The sequence below is a fragment of the Mauremys reevesii genome, linkage group 24, assembly GCF_016161935.1.
Source record: "Mauremys reevesii isolate NIE-2019 linkage group 24, ASM1616193v1, whole genome shotgun sequence".
NCBI classification, from domain to species: domain Eukaryota; kingdom Metazoa; phylum Chordata; order Testudines; family Geoemydidae; genus Mauremys; species Mauremys reevesii.
In genome coordinates, this window is record NC_052646.1 from 17,280,003 (window position 1) to 17,295,845 (window position 15,843).

At 62.3% G+C, this 15,843-nt stretch overlaps 1 protein-coding gene across 1 annotated transcript; it reads left to right on the plus strand.

Annotated features, from left to right (window-relative positions):
* The first annotated feature begins 2,253 nt into the window (after nucleotides 1–2,253).
* Nucleotides 2,254–14,988, plus strand: LOC120390351 (sialic acid-binding Ig-like lectin 13). The gene is made up of 7 exons (XM_039512952.1): nucleotides 2,254–2,385; nucleotides 11,612–11,974; nucleotides 12,295–12,597; nucleotides 12,814–13,110; nucleotides 13,469–13,568; nucleotides 13,952–14,060; nucleotides 14,285–14,988. Exons 1-7 carry the CDS (start codon nucleotides 2,307–2,309, stop codon nucleotides 14,405–14,407), a joined length of 1,374 nt encoding a protein of 457 aa, XP_039368886.1. The 5' UTR covers nucleotides 2,254–2,306; the 3' UTR covers nucleotides 14,408–14,988.
* Nucleotides 14,989–15,843: the final 855 nt, after the last annotated feature.

Consider the following 15,843-nt stretch of genomic DNA (forward strand, 5'->3'; position numbering starts at 1 on the left):
GCAGAGCAGGGGAGTGGGGACTAGTGGTTAGAGCGGGGCGGAGCTGGGACTCACACACAGGGTCTGTCTGTACTTACCCAGCGCCCGGGTGATTCTGCACCAGCCCAGCGCTGAGCAGGCACCGAACCGATGACACTGCAACTCCCTCTTGTCACAGGAAACCCACATCCTGCCAAACCCGCCCGGCCCCACACAGCGCAGACCCACGGGCGCCTCTAGTCCGGCGTCCCGCCTGCCCCCAGCCCGGTGCACACAGAGCTGGGGGCAGTGCCCTCCCCCTGCCTCCCTCCCCACAGCCTGTGCGCTCAGCCCCTGGGCCTCCCACAGCCCGGCTCTGGTTTTCACACCAGCTGCTGGGAATGTGCCCGTCTGAGCGGGGCGGTGCTGTCCGGGGTGTGAGCTGGGCTGGGGAGCATCCGTGTCCCCTCCCCCCTCCAGCCCAAGACGCTGCGTTGCTGGCGACCTGCCCCCCACCCCCGGCCTCCGCCCACCCCCAGCCTCCAGCCTGTGGCTTGTGCCACCAGCCGGCTCCTCACGAATTAAACTGCAGAGCGACCCCTGCAAGGGCTCAACCCCTGCCTGCCTCCCGCTCCCCCTGGAGATCTGCCGCGAGCACGGCCCAGGCCGCTCCCGGTGCCGGACGGGTCTGTGCCAAGGTCCTGCCCCAGCCCTGTGGCCCCCAACAGCGATTCCCACACGCCGGTGTCGAGGGAACATTCCCCCAACCTGATTCACTCCAGCACGGCCGAAGTGAGCGCTGGGAGCAACGGAAATCAAGCGGCTGCCTGGGCAAACTCCCAGCTCTGAAAAACTGGCTGGCTGGCTCAGGGGTCTGGGCAGTGTCCGTGAATCCATAAGGGGGACACACTGACATGCTAGTCTGAGTCTGAGCTCTGCGGGTGACAACCTGCCCCCCATGTTCACCCCATTTCATAAAAAGATGCTAAATCTTGGCCAACTTATGCCTCTGGAGGGGTCATTCGGAAACTCATAATCTGCTGAACATTATTGTTCTGCTGAAATACGTGTAGCCATACTGGGGATGAAGTTATAAGATTCTACGGTACGATTGTTACTGTAATTCTGGGTAACGCCCACACATCAGTTTTTCAGAGACAAAGGCACACAGGCCCCAGCCAGGTGTTAACGAGCCACTGTCCAGCCGGGAGGGGGCGGGGAGACGTATAAACAAGTGCCCTGCGTTTTACCTCCCCTCGTCTTCCACGTGTCGACCGAAACCACCAAGAGGCAGCTGAAGCCAGTGACCTGAGGAAGGGGGGGGGCCCAGGGTGCAGGGACAGCCGGCCTGTGAAGCGAACTACGGCTTTGGATGCGACAAATCAGTGGCTTTGCTGTTCATTTAGCCGGTGACCTGAGCTGGGAGTTTGCCCAGCAGCCGCTTGATTTCCGTTGCTCCCAGCGCTCACTTCGGCCGTGCTGGAGTGAATCAGGTTGGGGGAATGTTCCCTCGACACCGGCGTGTGGGAATCGCTGTTGGGGGCCACAGGGCTGGGGCAGGACCTTGGCACAGACCCGTCCGGCACCGGGAGCGGCCTGGGCCGTGCACGTGGCAGATCTCCAGGGGGAGCGGGAGGCAGGCAGGGGTCGAGCCCTTGCAGGGGTCGCTCTGCAGTTTAATTCGTGAGGAGCCGGCTGGTGGCACAAGCCACAGGCTGGAGGCTGGGGGTGGGCGGAGGCCGGGGGTGAGGGGCAGGTCGCCAGCAACGCAGCGTCTTGGGCTGGAGGGGGGAGGGGACACGGCTGCTCCCCAGCCCAGCTCGCACCCCGGACAGCACCACCCCACCCAGATGGGCACATTCCCAGCAGCTGGTGTGAAAACCAGAGCCGGGCTGTGGGAGGCCCAGGGGCTGAGCGCACAGGCTGTGGGGAGGGAGGCAGGGGGAGGGCTCTGCCCCCAGCTCTGTGTGCACCGGGTTGGGGGCAGGCGGGACGCCGGACTAGAGGGGCCCGTGGGTCTGCGCTGTGTGGGGCCGGGCGGGTTTGGCAGGATGTGGGTTTCCTGTGAGAAGAGGGAGTTGCAGTGTCGTCGGTTCGGTGCCTGCTCAGCGCTGGGCTGGTGCAAAATCACCCGGGCGCTGGGTAAGTACAGACAGACCCTGTGTGTGAGTCCCAGCTCCGCCCGCTCTAACCACTAGACCCCACTCCCCTGCTCTGCGCAGTCATTTCCCCACCCTCCTTCCCACCTGCACCTCCCCAGGCACCGATCTGGGACCCACTAAGAGCAGCAAATCACAGAGCCCGTCAGTCCAGGCGCTGGCTGCCCCCCGGAGCCGCGAAGCGGGAGAATGTGGGTGCCAGGAGCCAGCCAGATGCCCCCTTCCACCAAGCTCTGCATTGAAATCATCCTCGCACTGCTCTGCCAGGGTAAGAGAACAACAGCAGAGACAGCTGGGCTGGCAGGAATCCCCCAGAGCGGGGGAGAGAACCCAGGAGTCCTGGCTCCCAGCCCCCCTCCTCTAACCCACTAGACCCCACTCCCCTCCCAGAGCAGGGGATAGAACCCAGGAGTCCTGGCTCCCAGCCCCCCTCCTCTAACCCACTAGACCCCACTCCCCTCCCAGAGCAGCGGATAGAACCCAGGAGTCCTGGGTTCCAGATGCCTCGTGCTGTAAGAGTTGATACTGGTCAAATAAATTATGGTTTGGGGAAATAAAGGGGCTTTAGCAGAGTGGGTGGGGAGCCCAGGGCTGGACTAGTGGGGGCTGCAGGTTGGGAGTGAGGGGCACTGGCAGAGCTGGGGGGATGGGGAGCCCAGGGCTGGGCTAGCGGGGGCTGCAGGTCGGGAGTGAGGGGCACCGGCAGAGCTGGAGGAATTGGGGGGAGCCCAGGGCTGGGCTGGCAGGGGCTGCAGGTCGGGAGTGAGGGGCACCGGCAGAGCGGGGGAAATGGGGAGGCCAGGGCTGGGCTAGTGGGGGCTGCAGGTCGGGAGTGAGGGGCACCGGCAGAGCTGTTGGGAGAATGTGATTTCAAAGCCGTATTTCCCCAGGAATTGAAATGGGGGGGAGTTGAAGTCACAGGGGGTGAGGGCTGAGGGGTGAGCCCGTGAGGGTGCAGGGGGGGTTGTATGGCACCTTAGTAACAACGGAGAAACATGTTGTGGCCATTTTATTAGCTCTAACTCAGGCTGTAAAACCATCACCCGCATCAGCGCTGGCTCCTCAAGCCTTCCGTGAAGCACGACAGCTCCAGCCTTCTTGGCTTCTGGCTGTAATTTTGGACGTGTCGAATGCCGCCAGGTCCCCTTGGGTGCCTGCTCCTGTGCCCGGTTCTGCCAGGCCTTCACGGCAGGGTCCTCCCTCCCCGCTCCCGGCCGGGCAGAAGGCGACTCCTCCCAGCACACAGCGGTCTGGTCGGTGAGGAACGAGGTTTTCCCAGCTTGGACTAATTTGAACTTCAGTCCTGGAGCATCTTCTGTTTTCTCCAAGACGTTCAGGCTTTTTGGACTCTTGCTGAGAAAAAGAGTAGAAAGAAGACATTGAATTTACGGCTTTTTAAACGTCTTTTCAGGATTCTGCAGCTTGAACAGATTCCAGCATTGTAGGGCCGGAAGGGACCTCGCGAGGTCTAGCCCAGTCCCCTGCACTCATGGCAGGACTAAGTATTGTCTAGACCTTCCCTGACAGGTGTTTGTCCAACCTGCTCTTAAAAATCCCCCATGATGGAGATTCCACCACCTCCCTGGGCAATTTATTCCAGTGCTTCACCACCCTGACAGTTAGGAAGTTTTTCCTAATGTCCAACCTAAATCTCCCTTGCTGCAATTTAAGCCCATTGCTTCTTGTCCTGTCCTCAGAGGTTAACGAGAACAATTTACCTCTATTCCTCCTTGTACAATGTTTTATGTCCTTGAGAACTGTTCCCATGTCCCCTCTCAGGCGTCTCTTTCCCAGACTGAACAAACCCAATTTTCCTCAGGATCTATGACCTGTTTCTGGACCTTTATTCATTTTTGTTGCTCTTCTCTGGACTTTCTCCAATTTGTCCCCATCCTTCCTGAACTGCGGTGCCCAGAACTGGACACAACCCTCCAGCTGAGGCCTAATCAGCGCGGAGCAGAGCGGAAGAATCACTGCTTCTGTCTTGCTCACAACACTCCGGCTAATACAGCCCAGAACGGCATTTACTTTTTTGCAACAATGTTGTACTGATCCCTCATATTCAGCTTGTGATCCACTATGACCCCAGCTCCCTTTCCGCAGGGCTCCTTCCTAGGCAGTCATGTCCCACTCCGTGTGTGTGCAACTCATTGTTTCCTCCTAAGTGGAGGACTTTGCATTTGTCCTTATTGAATTTCATCCTATTGACTTCAGACCATTTCTCCACTTTGTCCAGATCATTCTGAACTTTAATCCTATCCTCCAAAGCACTTGCAACCCTCCCAGCTTGGTATTGTCTGCAAACTTTATAAGTGTCCTCTCTATGCCGTGATCTAAATCACTGATGAAGATATTGAACAGAACTGGACCCAGAACCGATCCCTGTGGGACCCCACTGTGAACAACTGATAACGACTCTCTGGGAACGGTTTTCCAGCCAGTTCTGCACCCACTTAGGTTGTATTTGCCTAGTTTGTTTATGAGAAGGTCATGGGAGATGGTATCAAAAGCTTTTTTAAAGTCAAGATGTACCACATCTACCACTTCCCCCCTACCGCTACCCACAAGGCGTGTTACCCTGTCAGAGAAGCCGTCACGCTGGGGTGGCATGATTTGTTCTTGACAAATCCATGATGGCTCTTACTTATCACCCTATTGTCTTCCAGGTGTTTGCAAAGTGATTACTTAATTATTTGCTTCATTATCTGTCCAGATCCTGGACTTAAAACAGCCTCTGCAGTGTGTATAGGAGAGATTAGGGTTATACGTTTCCCCGAGCAAAGCTTGTGCTCCACCAGATCTTGCAGAGAAGTTTGCAGCTCCATCAAACGCACAAGCAGCATCTCTTTGGGGTCTGATTTACAACCATTTAACTCTTCTGAGATGTGGGTTGTCACAGATGCAGCGGATGTGTCGCCTGTGACCTGAACATCTAAAAATGCACCTACTGGCCTCCCACGGACGTCTGGAGAACGTCCGCAGTGACTTAGTACCTGACACCCATTTGCACGGTGCATTTATCAGCCACGTGCTCGTTGTGTGAGTGCGGTGAGAGAGTTCTTCACTTTTCCAGCTCCTGAGTCTTTCAAATCCAGCGTCCACATTCAGGGTTAGCCAGTGACAATGCGCTTCACACTGGCCTCAGCTTGGGGTGTGCGTAGCTGGAAAGTCTGGTGTGACACGCACTGCGCTGGGGCTCCAGCATTAAGTGCTTCTCAATCTGGCCGTGTGCGTGGCGGCTCAGGAGGCTTCCTGCAGAGCAGAGGCTTGGTGCTCTGCAGCCCTTTCACTGGCTTCGCCAGCCCTGGCTTTGCTGATGGGCCTGGCAGACCAAGCGCCTCCACTGTTCCCCGCTGGAGCAGGGAGACGCTTTCCTTCCGCGTCAGCTTTGTGGCAGGAGGTGCCCCAGGGGCTCCCCCTGCGAGGTCACTGAACGGGAAACGTTTGAGCGACACACGTCCAGACCAGCCCTTAGGTTGCGGTTTCTTCAGTAGGGAGCTTGGTTTGTGCTTCGGGCTGTTCGGACGTCGATAAACCACTTGAGCCTGCAGCTGGCGGGTTGGTGCCGTCTTGGTTCCTGGCCTGTTCCTCCCCTTGGTTGGTTTCAACCCTGGGAGGTGAGGGGGGATTTCAGGGAGGGTTCACCCCCCTTGTGGGGGAGGGAGATCCCAGATACTGGACAAATAAATTGTGGTTTGGGGAATTAAAGGGGCTCTGGCAGAGCTGTGGGCTGGTCTGGCGGGGGGCTGCGGGTCGGGAGTGAGGGGCACCGGCAGAGCTGGGGGGAGAATGAGATGTGCAGGAAGAGGGGGTCTGGTTAGTAAAATTCCCCTCCCACGAGCCCTTGGCTCCCGGCCCAAAGACGCTTCCTCTGTCACCGGCTAATAAACAGCCCAGATCAACCTCTTATGGGCCCGGCGCTGAACATATTCGTGAGCCCCCATAGGGGCAAAGGAGCCTGGCGCGGGGGGGGGGCAGTCCCCAGATGAGGGGCCGGCCTGGGGCAATGGGGCAGAGCATGGGGGGCGGCCCCGCTCCACCCAGCCCAGTGCAGGGCCCTGCATAGAAACCGGCTGTCGCCGGACGCACCCTGGCCCCTCCGGCCCTGTGCTACCAGCCTGCCCCTGCCCCTCGGGGGGGGGGCCCAGGCCGGGCCACAGAGCCCCCGACTCCCTCTGCCCAGCAGCCACCCCCCACAGACCCTCCACCACAAACGCACAGCGGCCTGCACCCCCCGCGGCCAGCAAACCCCCCCCACCCCCGAGCCAACCCACAACTGCCCAATGCACTTCCCACCGCCCCCACCACAACTACACCCCACTCAGACCCCACTGCCCAGCATCCAACACACAGACCCCCACCCCAGAGACCCCCACTGCCCAGCATCCAACACACAGACCCCCACCCCCAGAGACCCCCACTGCCCAGCATCCAACACACAGACCCCACCCCCCCAGAGACCCCCACTGCCCAGCATCCAACACACAGACCCCACCCCCAGAGACCCCCACTGCCCAGCATCCAACACACAGACCCCCACCCCCAGAGACCCGCACTGCCCAGCATCTAACACACAGACCCTCCCACCCCCAGAGACCCCACTGCCCAGCATCCAACACACAGACCCCACCCCCAGAGACTCCCCACTGCCCAGCATCCAACACACAGACCTCCCCACTCAGACCCCGCCACGGCCAGCACCCCAACACACAGACCTCCCCCAAGAGACCCCCACTGCCCAGCATCCAACACACAGACCTCCCCACCCCACTCAGACCCCCACTGCCCAGCATCCAACACACAGACCTCCCCACCCCACTCAGACCCCACTGCCCAGCATCCAACACACAGACCTCCCCCACTGCCCCCCAAGTGACCCCCACTGCCCAGCAGCCCCCCTGCCCCCACACCTCCAGAGACCCACTCCCTCACACCCTGCCCCCGGCCACTCACCGGCCCTGCTGGAAGGCGACGGCGTCTGCCAGGCTGAGCTGGCAGCGCGGCCGGGGCCGGTCCAGTGCCAGGGCCGGGCATCACTCCAGCCTCTCGGGAGTGGCGCAATCAGTCAGCCCAGGCCGAACTCCCTCAGGACCCACGTGCCTGGCGATGGGGTGACCAGACGTCCCCGTTCGGCCGGGACGGGTCCCTTTGTAAGCTCTGTCCCGGCCAGCCTGACTTTTTTGACAAAAACGGGCATCAATCCCCTGTGCTCTGGCCAGCTGACAAGAGCCAATGAACAAGTGCCCATTTACCAGAGAAGTCCGGTGCGCCACCCTAGCGGGGTGCGGAGGAACGTGTGTGTGTGTGGGGGGGTGACACAAGGGGTCAGGCAGCAGGGCTTGGGGGTCAGTCACAGCCCCAGTCAGAATGGAGCTGGGGGGCGGGGTAGGGCCAGACCTAGCCCCTGGCAGCAGTTTGGGGAGGGGTCAGCCACACATCCTGGCAGTGGCATGCGGATCTCGGGGGGGGGGGGGGGGTCAGCCCCTGGCTGTGGCATGGGGAGCTGTGGGGGAGGGCTCAGCCTAGTGGTGGATTTAGGGTTAGTGGGGCCCTGTGCTCAGATTCATTTTGGGGGCCCCCCTTGGGACCAGCCAAGAAACTGCCCCTTCTCTCTTCTCTCCCCCCCACCCCGACTTTTCATTCTTTCTTTCTTCATCCTACTCCTATGAGTAACAGCACAGACCAAGTCAATGAAAATCGAGTGCGATTGGTTCGTTTTGTCGGCCAACTTATTCCCCCACAGACCACGTGAAAATCGCGGGGGTCTCGGCCGACACTGAACGATCTTTCCAGACACTGTTAGCGAACTAGTGCCAAGCGCTTTGGAGACGAGCGTTTTATATAAATAAAGTAAAAAATCTTGGGGTGCAGGGTCTGGGAGGGAGTTGGGGTGCAGAAGGGGGCTCAGGGCTGGGGGTGCAGGGTCAGGGAGGGAGTTGGGGTGCAGGAGCAGGCTGGGGGTTGGGGTGCAGGGTCTGGGAGGGAGTTGGGGTGCAGAAGGGGGCTCAGGGCTGGGGTGCAGGGTCAGGGAGGGAGTTGGGGTGCAGGAGCAGGCTGGGGGTTGGGGTGCAGGGTCTGGGAGGGAGTTGGGGTGCAGAAGGGGACTCAGGGCTGGGGCAGGCGGTTGGGGTGTGAAGCTGTATCTATTGGGTTTCCGGGAAACGGGGCGGACGGAAGCCCGCCCCATGCTAACGGATCCCCCCCCATCCTAAGGGGAGGTACCACAGGGCCTCAGAAACCCACTAATTGCGGGGGACAACTAATAAAAGAACAGGGACAGGAGTGAGGTCAAAGGGTCATAAGGAGGGAGCCTGACGGTGACACCGAGCAGAGAACCCCGGACAGCGCCCACTGCTCCTCGAAGGCGTCAAGGGAGCCAGCGGACGCCGCCCAGAGGAACTCCGCCCGGAGACGTGAGCGGACGAGGGATCGGAAACAAGCCCCACAGTCGCAGGAGTCTCCGTCGGCCAACCTCCTCTCCCTGGTCGCGTGGATGGCCTTTTTAGCCAGGGCGAGGAGGAGGTTGACCAGGAGGTCCCGCGACTTCGTGGGGCCACGGATAGGGAGTGCGTGGATAAGGAGGTGAGGGGAAAAGTGCAGCCAGAAACGTAACAGAATGTCGGTGAGGAGCCGGTATAGGGGCTGCAACCTGGCGCACTCTAGGTAAACGTGCGCCAGGGTCTCCCTCACGCCGCAGAAGGGGCAGGTGTCCGGGACAGGGGTGAACCGCGCCAAGTACACGCCCGTGCTCACGGCCCCGTGAAGGAGCCGCCAGCTGATATCCCCGGCGGGCCTCGGGACCAGGGTGGAGTACAGGCTGGCCCACCGGGGCTCCACACCCTCCACAGGTGGCAAGAGGTCCCGCCACTGGGTGTCGGGGCGGGACACGAGGGTGAGGAAGTGAAGGGTGTGGAGCACGAGCGCGTAGAGTTGTTTCCTTGGCGCGGTTTGGAAACGGACCGGCTGCAGATCGTGCAGCCGGCTTGGGGTGTGAAGCTGTACTATTGGGTTATCCGGGAGAGGGGGCGGGCGGAAGCCCGCCCCATGCTAACGGATCCCCCCCCCAGCCTAAGGGGAGGATCCACAGGGCCACGGAAACCCACTAAGTGCGGGGGACAACTAATAAAAGAACAGGGGCAGGAGTGAGGTCAAAGGGTCAGAAGGAGGGAGCCTGATGGGGACACCGAGCAGAGAACCCCGGACAGCGCCCACTGCTCCTCGAAGGCGTCAAGGGAGCCAGCGGACGCCGCCCAGAGGAACTCCGCCCGGAGACGTGAGCGGACAAGGGACCGGAAACAAGCCCCACAGTCGCAGGAGTCTCCGTCGGCCAACCTCCTCTCCCTGGTCGCGTGGATGGCCTTTTTAGCCAGGGCGAGGAGGAGGTTGACCAGGAGGTCCCGCGACTTTGTGGGGCCACGGATAGGGAGTGCGTGGATAAGGAGGTGGGGGGAAAAGTGCAACCAGAAACGCAAGAGGATATTAGTGAGGAGCCGGTATAGGGGCTGCAACCTGGCGCACTCTAGGTAAACATGCGCCAGGGTCTCCCTCACGCCGCAGAAGGGGCAGGTGTCTGGGACAGGGGTGAACCGCGCCAAGTACACGCCCGTGCTCACGGCCCCGTGAAGGAGCCGCCAGCTGATATCCCCGGCGGGCCTCGGGACCAGGGTGGAGTACAGGCTGGCCCACCGGGGCTCCCCACCCTCCACAGGTGGCAAGAGGTCCCGCCACTTGGTGTCGGGGCGGGACACGAGGGTGAGGAAGTGAACGGTATGGAGCACGAGCGCGTAGAGTTGTTTCCTTGGCGCGGGTCGGAAACGGACCGGCTGCAGATCGTGCAGCCGGCTTGGGGTGTGAAGCTGTAGCACGGTGGTTCCCTGCTCCTGCCCCGAGGGGGTTAAAAAGCAGCCCTGGAGGAGGCTGCGGCTCTGAAAGCTGGGCTGATTGGGGAAGCAGCCACAGCTGGGCCAGGCCCCGATCAGGCCCCAGCTGGGCTGGATAAAAAGGCTGGGAGCCAGGAGCCCAGACAGCCTCCCTCTGCCTGTAGAGGGAGATGGGCCTGGCTGCAGGGAGCTGGACACAGTGAAGCAGGGCTGGGGGAAGGCAGAGGAGCTGGGGAGCTCCAGCCTGGAAAGCCCCAGGCTGCGGCCTAGCATTGGGCTAACAGGTACTGGGGGTTGCAGAGGGCAGCCCAGGGGGAGGCCAAGGCAGCAGGTCCAAACCCTCCTTGCCAGTGATGAGTGGCTGATACTGCAGCCTGCCCCAGGGCGTGGGGCTAGAGGGAGACTGGGCAGTAGCCTGATACTGAGGCCAAGTGGGGCTAGTGGGCTGGGGGTTCCCCAGGGAGGGGAGACCCAGATTGGTGGGGCACTGCCAGGGGGCAGCACCCCTGTTAAAAGGGCACCGGGGTCCAGGGAGGGACATGGGCCAAGAGGACAGGCAGATCACCGGCCTGCAGGGGGCGCTCTGGGCTGGAATGAGCTAATTCCTGGAACAGACCAGCAGGAGGCGCCGCAGGGGTGAGTCTGCACCTCTACAGACGCGCTGACCTGGGGCAGGTCCTGTTTGGTGTGAGGGGTGTGGATGGGGATGGGGATGGGGATGGGGGGCGGGGGTGCAGGAGCTCCCGTTTGGTGCTCAGGGTGGGGGGGGTGCAGGAGTCAGGGCAGGGGGTGTGGGCTGGTGTCATGGGTGCTCCCAACCCCCTGCCCTGAGCGTCTCACAGTGGGGGGGGGGGTATGGGTAGGGGGAGTGCAGGGATCCTGCCTTTGCTCCATCCCCCACCCCAAGCCCCCCACCCCCTGCCTCTTCTCTGCCTCCTCCTGGAGCGCTGGCAAACAGCTGTTTGGCGGCAAGGGAAGCGCTGGTGGAGGAGGTGGGAGCTTGGCTGCTGGTGGGGGCGGGACAGAGGCGGCGGTGGGGCGGGGGAGAAGAGCTGGCCCTGCTTTCGGCTGCAGCCCAGTCAGAGCTGGCCGGGCCAGGGTCCCGGCTTGGCGCCATTATAAACCCGGTACTGCTAATAAGGGCAAATATTGACCCACCCGAGAAATTGAGTCTCGTTATCAGAGCTGGCCCCAGTCAGTCACTTGGAAACACGCCCCCCTGGCTCTAACCACTAGCCCCCATACTCCCCTCTTAGACCCAGGAGAGAACCCAGGAGTCCTGGCTCTCAGCCCCCCCTCCCCAGCTCTAACCATTAGACTCCACTCCCCTCAAGCCTCCCATATTTAATCTCTGCACCCTTGTTGGTGTCTTTTTATTCTCTCACCCCACGGAAGGACTGAGGGGCTCTGTGTGTGTGGGGGGGGTGGATCTAGGGGGGCTGTGGGTCAGGACCAAGGGGCACCAGCAGAGCTCTGTGTGGGGGCAGGGGTGGATCTAGGGGGGCTGTGGGTTGGGATTGGGGGACACCAGCAGAGCTGGGGGGGCAGGGTGGATTGTGGGGCTGCGGGTGGGGACCGAGGGGCACCGTCTGAGCTGGTCTGTTTCTCCTGCAGGTGGGCTCTGCCAGGAACCCGTCTATCGGATCCAGGTCCCGTCCCGCGTCACGGCCCAGCAGGGTCTCTGCGTCCTGCTCCCCTGTCATTTCACAGCCAATTTCGAGTCCTCCGGGGCCCCCTACAAATACTGGTTCAAGGACGACGACAGGGACACCGGCCTGGCCGTGGCCACCACGGACCCTGGCAGGGCCCTGCGGGTGCCTGGGGGCCGGATCCGCCTGGTGGGGGACGCCCCGGACGACTGCTCCCTGCACATCAGCGACGTGAGAGCCGGAGACAGGGACCGCTACCTCTTCCGCTTTGTGAAGGGAGACTTTAAATACAGCTACGTGGTGACCCAGCCGCTGGTGGATGTGACAGGTGAGGCTGGGGGCCCTGGAAAGCTCAGCAGGATTAACTCTGCTTATACCCAGTGGCAGGGAGTCCCGCGGGTTAGCCCCACTAATACCCAGTGGCAGGGAGTCCCGCGGGTTAGCCCCACTAATACCCAGTGGCAGGGAGTCCCGCGGGTTAGCCCCACTAATACCCAGGGGCGGGGAGTCCCGCGGGTTAGCCCCACTAATACCCAGGGGCGGGGAGACTCGCAGGTTAGTCTCACTAATATCCAGTGGCAGGGAGTTCCAGGGATTAACCCCAGTAGTTCCCCACTGAGTTGAAGTTTAATGGTGTCGCCTGCTTAGAGCTGACGGAGCAGCCGGTGCTGGGGGTCCCCGAGGTGCTGCTGTCCGGACAGCTGGTGAATGTGACCTGCCAGGCTCCGGGGACCTGCTCAGGGACCCCTCCCCAAATCACCTGGACAGGGGGGTTCGACTACATAGCCAGGAACATCTCGGTCGCCCTGGCGAACGGCAGCGTCTCCTACAGCTCTGAGCTCAGCTTCACGCCGGCCCCGGGGGATGATGGCAAAGAGCTCGTCTGCACCGTCGCGTACCCCGCCGTGGTCGGGGTCTTCACCCGCAGAGCCGTCCGGCTCCACGTCCGCGGTGAGTGACCCCATCCAGCGCCGGTGGAGGAGTGGGGTGTAGTGATTAGAGGGGCGGGGGCTGGCAGCCTGGACTCCTGGGTTCTATCCCTGGCTCTGGGAGGGGTGTGGGGGCCAGTGGCAGGGCTGGGCCGAGAGCCAGGACTCCTGGGTTCGATAGGAGAGCACTGGGGTCCCAGGAGGCAAGTCCCCCCACACATCCCGTGTCCCGTTGCAGACCCGCCGAAGCTGCTGCCGTGGGGGAACTGCACGGTGCAGGGCCGCGGGCCCGGGGGAGCCGCCACGTGTCACTGCGTGGCCGAGGGGAACCCCCCGCCTCGCCTCGAGTGGCGCCTGCCCAACCGCACCCTCCCCGGGGACTTCGAGGGCCCCGAGCTGCGAGCGACCTCGTGGGCGCAGGGCCCGGCCGTGAGCGGGGAGCTGCGGGGCCCGGCCTGGGCCCTGGCCAACGTGTCCTGCGCTGCCACCAACGCCCACGGGCAGAGCCAGGCCGCGCTGCCCGTGGTGCCCGCAGGTACCGGGGACCGGTGGGGGCTGGGCAGGGGATCCAGTTTTCCCATTAGCTAACAGCAGTGGCCTGTTCGTCTTCAGGCAGAGATGTATATGTGAGGAAATACGGCGCTATGTGCCAGCCCCTTAGACAGGTGGCAACTCACGTATAAGTCACACAGTCCCCACCTGCCCCCTTTCACCTCTGTGCCTCCCTGGAGAGGTGGGGAAGGGGGCTCAGTCCCCATGGCTAGGCCAGCCCTCGGCCCCTCCCCCGCTCGGGGACCCTCCCCCTACGCCGGACCCACCAGTTCATTACAAGCCCTGTAGGGCCCATCACCGCCCAGCCGATCCCACCGCTCACACCAGCTGTTGGTTTGCAGCCGGCTTCCCCCTGATACTCGTGGTGGCCTCGGCGGTTGGTGGGAGCCTCGTGCTGGTTGGTGCCGGGGCTGCAGTGGCCTGGAGAGTCAGGAAGGGAAGGTAAGACTCAGGCGGGACGGGAGAAGGATCCAGTGGGAACCGTAGCCTCGAATGGGGGGGGAAATGGCTCCCCAACATCAGCTATCGCTCATTGCAAGTGTGAAATTCCACTTGCTGCCCTCAATCCCGACCCACAGCCCCCTGCTGTGCCAGCCGTGGGTTCGTCCCCCCCAGTTCTGCTGGTGCCCCTCACTCCTGACCCGCAGCCCCTGCTAGCCCAGCCCTGGGCTCCCCCGACATGCAGCTCTGGGATGGCGGTGGCGGGGGCGGGGGTGGATATCGGGATAGATGGACCCATGAGTCTGATCATGGCAGCAGGGAGGAGATGGGGCACCAGGCTAGATGGGCCTAGGGGTGGGATGTTGATGATGGTTTCACCCCAGGCAGGGGGGCAGGGTCCCCGCCAGGGCCGGACGGTGCCAAGGGACCAGAGACGGGCAGGTCTGTCACGCCTACGAGCAGCCAGTGTCTTCGGTGCCTTCCCGCAGACAGGTGGGTTCCCAGCTCTCCAGCGGGTTATGCCAGATCCCCCCGGTACCTACCCCAACCCCCACTCTGATGAGATCCCTCCCCCACCCCCCACACGGGCTCTGGGATCCCCTCCCTCACTCCCAGAATCCCCCTCTGCTGGGATATCCCCACTGGCGTCTCCACTCATCCTTTCCCCTGGGCATGGCGGCCACTCTTCCCAGCTAACCCAGTCTCTCCCCACACAGGACGTCACCGGGGGAGGGAGAGCCCTTGAGAAGAAAGGGAGAGGAGGAGGAGGAGGAAGATGCTACCTGGGGAGAGGTGACGGGGATCAATTCACAGAGGAAAACATCTACGCCAATGTCTAAGGCCAGGGAGGGGGACGGGGGTCACTGCAGGGCTCGAGCTGGAGAGAGACTGGTGGCAGCGGTGGGATAGCCGGCCTGCCTTGTGGCTAAGGTGCTAGCCTGGGTCGCCGGACACCTGGGTCCTATTCCCAGCTCTGCTACGGAATGCCTGTGTGACCCTGGGCAAGTCCCTGCCCCCCGCCCCGTGCCTCAGTTTCTCAGCTGTAACACGGGGCGTATATCACTGCATTTGGCTACTTACGCCGTGAGCTTGTTGGAGATGGTCTCTCGCTGTGTGTGGGCAGCACCTGGCACGACGGGGCCCTGATCTCAGCTGGGGCAGGGCCTGTCTCTGGCTGTGCCTGGGCTGCGTCCCCCTCCCACCCACCCCACTCTGCTAATACACCTGTGAGGCAGCTACTGCTCCAGACAGAGTTACGCCCGGCCTGTGTTAACCCTTTCACTGCTGCAGCTAAATAAAAGCCATTCCCAGCTCCTCCAGGGCTGAGGAGTTTTATGTTGCCTCGGTTCCCCTCGCTCGTCGAGCTGCTCAGCTGTGGCTGGACACTCACGGCCCAGGCCCAGGGTACCAAAGCACTGGGAAGAGGCTCACGATAAACAATGCCTGGTGCTGTGATGCAGCCACCTCTGGGGTGGGACAGCTGGGGAACAGCCGCACAGCAATGCCATGGGGCTCGCCCGGGGTGAGATGCAGCCACCTCTGAAGTGTCGTGGTTAGAAGGGGGGCTGGGAGCCAGGACTCCTGGGTTCTGTCCCTGGCTCTGGGAGGGGAGTGGGAGCTGGGAGCCAGGACTCCTGGGTCCAATTCAGTAACTATGACGACAGGCTCATTACTTTAAAAATAACAAAAAGACACAGACGCAAACAGAGCAATAAATAAGGTGGAGGGGGGAGGGGGGGTGGGGCAGAGGCTGAGAGGCAGCAGTGCTGGGGGGAGGGGGGAGTCTGGCCTGTGCCCCACCCCTTCCCTCCCCATATCCCATCCCTCCAGCCCTCCCCGCCCATCCCATCCCCCTCTCCACCCTCCCCACACGCCCCAGCCCATCCCTCCTTACCCATACACACACCCTCCCGCCACACCCCGCTCCAGCCATCCCACACCCTCCCATCTAGCTGGCTCCGGCTGTGAAGCTTGTCACAGACTCCCCCGTCGGGCCCACCCTTGGCCCCGTACAGTCCCTGGGGGGGACCCCCCTTCAGTGTGACAGCCCTTCCTGGGGGTCCGATCTCTCCCGGGGTCCGGCCCCTCCACCTCCCGGAGCCGCCCCTCTCTGAGCCTCAGCACGTCTGTCTCTGCCATGGGCCCCCTCAGGGAGTCCCCTCGCTCTGGACCCCCCGGGCCTCCACCCCCAGAGGGAATAATGCCCCTGCTCTCCAGCCCGGAGCGACTCTCAGCCAGTGTAACACAGGAGGTTTATTGAGAGTTGAACCCAGCA

Bases quoted from the DNA above. Each gene is read 5' to 3' on its own strand.
- LOC120390351 (XM_039512952.1), top strand. From the start codon at position 2,307: ATGTGGGTGCCAGGAGCCAGCCAGATGCCCCCTTCCACCAAGCTCTGC. The intron at 2,386-11,611 runs GTAAGAGAACAA...TTTCTCCTGCAG, and splicing joins CCTCGCACTGCTCTGCCAGG to GTGGGCTCTGCCAGGAACCC. The intron at 13,111-13,468 runs GTACCGGGGACC...GTTGGTTTGCAG, and splicing joins GCTGCCCGTGGTGCCCGCAG to CCGGCTTCCCCCTGATACTC.